Raw genomic sequence first — 3,343 nt, 5'->3', positions numbered from 1 at the left:
TCTAAGCCCCGAGACTATGTACCTCCTCTATTTCCTATATGTATTAAACAAAAGCGCACACACACAATGTATCTGTGTCAATGTGTTATTATAAAATCAAGCCATCAATCTGATCTGGTGCATAAATCGTTTTTCCCTCTCTAATCCACACAATTGTTTAACATCGCAGTTAAATCCATATGACACACACAGAGAGAGAGAGAGAATTGAATTGAGAGAGAGACACACATTATCATTAATATGCTATAGTTGACCTATAGCGTAATAGCTAAATAGCCTCTCCTACACCGACGCAACGGCCTGACCCAGCTCTAGATCCGCTCTTTGTTACAGAGGGGTAGCCCGCTGACTGCACGGCCGATTCAGAAGCCACATAAATGGGCTTTAATTCCTACAAGGAGACTGCATGCTGGTGCTCGGGAGAGAGAGGCGGGGGTTTGGGTTGACTTTCACGGAGAGAGAGAGAGAGAGAGAGAGAGAGAGAGAGAGAGAGAGAGAGAGAGAGAGAGAGAGAGAGAGAGAGACTGGAGCCTAGTATAGTGGCTCCGCTCACTGCTCAGTGTGTTCAGCCAAGCATGAGAACACAAAGGTTTTTTACTTGCTATCAAAAAGGGGAAGAAGCCTTTTGAGAGGAGCTGGAACTGAGCAACGAGAGCATTCAGTCCCTCAGCCACTCTCCGTCTAGAGTGGTGGTAGTAGTAGCCTAGTACTGTAGCCAATAATATCTCCAGTATCATATGTTGATATACACCGCTACGAGTACCATTGCAAGTTGCCAGCACTTCTCGCTCTCTCCGCACACGCTCTTCCCTGGAAATGTATTTTGTTGCAATTTTGARGCACGCCCGAGAAACCACAACATCCGATCGTAAAGTAATCTAGTCACGGAACTTTACCGYAATTATGAACACACAGAGTGACTGGTGTTCGTGAGAGAGACACACACATACCTAATATTTACTGAAGGCTAATGTTCAGGATTTTCCTATAGCCTCTGAAGCCCCACCAATAGCTGTTTAATCTACGTGGTCACTACGATATCTATCAATCCTGCTCTCTAACTAAATGTTGGCTATTGATTTGATTTCCCGGTCGAGGCGCATATTCAGTATGACACAAAACACACACAGGGATAGAGAGAGGAAATCAGTCTCTTTAACTTATAAAATGCAATCACTGAAGAGCCTAAACACATAATGAAATAGCGAGATAAGGACACACACAGACAGACACACACACACTGTAGTCTCACRACAATAAAGGAATTTAGCCATCAAGTGTAGTATCCCATCCATATCCCTAACCATTTTGTCTCACTCAAGCACACTGGCAGCACATTACACACACATAAACTCTCGTGCCTCTCACACCCTCGACCCAGCTTCAAATGAGCGCTAGTGATCATTAGAACGATAGAATGAAAAGGTAGTTAACTTACTATGGGCTCCATGCGAGGTGTGTCGACTAGCCGCGGAGACACCAATAGCATCTTGGAGATAAAGTGGAAGGCGGCGACGCACCCGTTAAATCCACTTTGCTGTCCGGTCTATTAGTCCCCTCACTACAAAAAATATATATAAAAACCAACAAGGTCGTTAAAAAAAACAGAAAGGTATAAAAACAACCTTTGAGGAAAAATAACGAAGTCTCTTCACAGTCGTCTTTGTCTGATAAATTGGTGTCGAGTACTGAAGACAACCGTTATGAATTTATAGGGCTACTACAGCCAAAATAGATCTAATTGTATATTCCCTTCAAGTAGAAGACTAGTTCATCCTTTCTATTGCAGTATTCGTCGTAATGATACAACGTCTAGTATCAATCTAGTCTCGGGTCATGCACTTACTCGCCAGAGCTGCTGGCATTCCTGGCTGGGGGGGGGGGGGGGGGGGGGGGGGTTAGCTCGGTGATAGGTTGATAAGAAGCCAACGTCAAAGAGAGGAGGAGACGAGTTGTTCCATTCGCCTCTCGGCACTTAAAGGGGACATTCCACTTACTGGGATCGTCTGAGAGGGCAATCGTGGGCGCGCGGCGCGGCGCGCGCGTGTGTGTGGTGTGTGTGTGTGTGTGTGTGTGTGAGTCCGTGTGTGTGTTGTGTTGGTGGTGTGTGTGTGTGTGTTGTGTGTGTGTGTGTGTGTGTGTGTGTGGGTGTGTGTGTGTGTGTGTGTTGTGCCCCTAGGGAAGGTTTCTCAGATGAGCGATAAAGAGAGTGACACAAATATCTGCAACACAAAGAGGCTGAGGGAAACCAGTGGTCATGGTGTTAAACAGTCTGCTGAACACACACACATTAGGTTACGATGATTGTGATTATACTCATTTAGTTATCGGTTTATTACATGTTATAATACAACATGATTAGCTATGTAATATAGTTGTAATACACCACTATTATATATGTGAAATGCTTTATAGTCCACTACTGTCAGCTTCATTATACTGTTAAAATATCTTTGTAATACCGTTTTAATAACAAATATCAATGAGTACATTTAAAAAAATATATAATATTTTCACTACAATTATTTCCTCACACTAAACCAGTTTTTTAAATATGCGTACAAGATTACTTGTATATGCATTTAAGATATAAAAAACATACAATACCCATGTGTGGTTGATAGATGTGGGGTAAGCTGATCCTAGATCTGTTCCTTTTGGTAATTGCCATGTTACACACGTATAGACTCTATTCACTGATGTGCAGTCAGTCAGTTATTATATTGATTTCATAAGAATATAACCATGTGCAGATTACAGATGTCAAGTAAAATGATCCTAGATCTGTACCTACGGGGGTAACATCTACCCTACCTTACTAATTGCCATGTTCCACACGTTCCTATGTGCAGCCAGTCAATCAGTTGACCTTGAGAGAAGGACCTTACAGTGTCAGCTTTTAACCAGGGTCAATGGAGACGTGTGTGGGTCTGTGTGTGTGCATGTGTGCATGTGTGTGTGCATGTGTGTGTGCATAATGACTCCAACCTAAGTGTATGTAAACTTCCGACTTCAACTGTTTATATATATATATATATATATATATACAGTATGTCACGTTCCTGACCTGTTTTCTGTTAGTTTTGTATGTGTTAGTTGGTCAGGACGTGAGTTTGGGTGGGCAGTCTATGTTTTCTGTTTCTATGTTGGTTTAAAGGGTGACCTAATATGGCTCTCAATTAGAGGCAGGTGTTTTTTCAGTTCCTCTGATTGAGAGTCATATTAAGGTAGGTGTTTTCACACTGTTTGTTTGTGGGTGGTTGTCTTCCGTGTCTGTGTCTGTGTCTGTGTCTGTGTCTGTGTCTGTGTCTGTGTCTGTGTCTGTGTCTGTGTCTGTGTCTGT

The 3,343-nt window shown here is 42.7% G+C and overlaps 1 protein-coding gene across 1 annotated transcript in view; it reads right to left on the bottom strand.

Annotated features, from left to right (window-relative positions):
* Window positions 1-1,849, bottom strand: part of LOC111952050 (mastermind-like protein 2) — a 136,627-nt gene extending 134,778 nt beyond the window's left edge. The window contains exon 1 of the mRNA XM_023970493.2: window positions 1,439-1,849. Coding sequence (XP_023826261.1) covers window positions 1,439-1,489 — 51 coding nt within the window. The 5' untranslated portion in view covers window positions 1,490-1,849. The remainder of the gene's footprint in view (window positions 1-1,438) is intronic.
* Between the last annotated feature and the right edge of the window lie 1,494 nt (window positions 1,850-3,343).

The sequence above is a fragment of the Salvelinus sp. IW2-2015 genome, linkage group LG3, assembly GCF_002910315.2.
Source record: "Salvelinus sp. IW2-2015 linkage group LG3, ASM291031v2, whole genome shotgun sequence".
In the NCBI taxonomy this organism is placed as follows: Eukaryota; Metazoa; Chordata; class Actinopteri; order Salmoniformes; family Salmonidae; genus Salvelinus; species Salvelinus sp. IW2-2015.
Note: the sequence above shows the minus strand (reverse complement) of the source record. Positions and strands in the feature narration are given on the sequence as shown.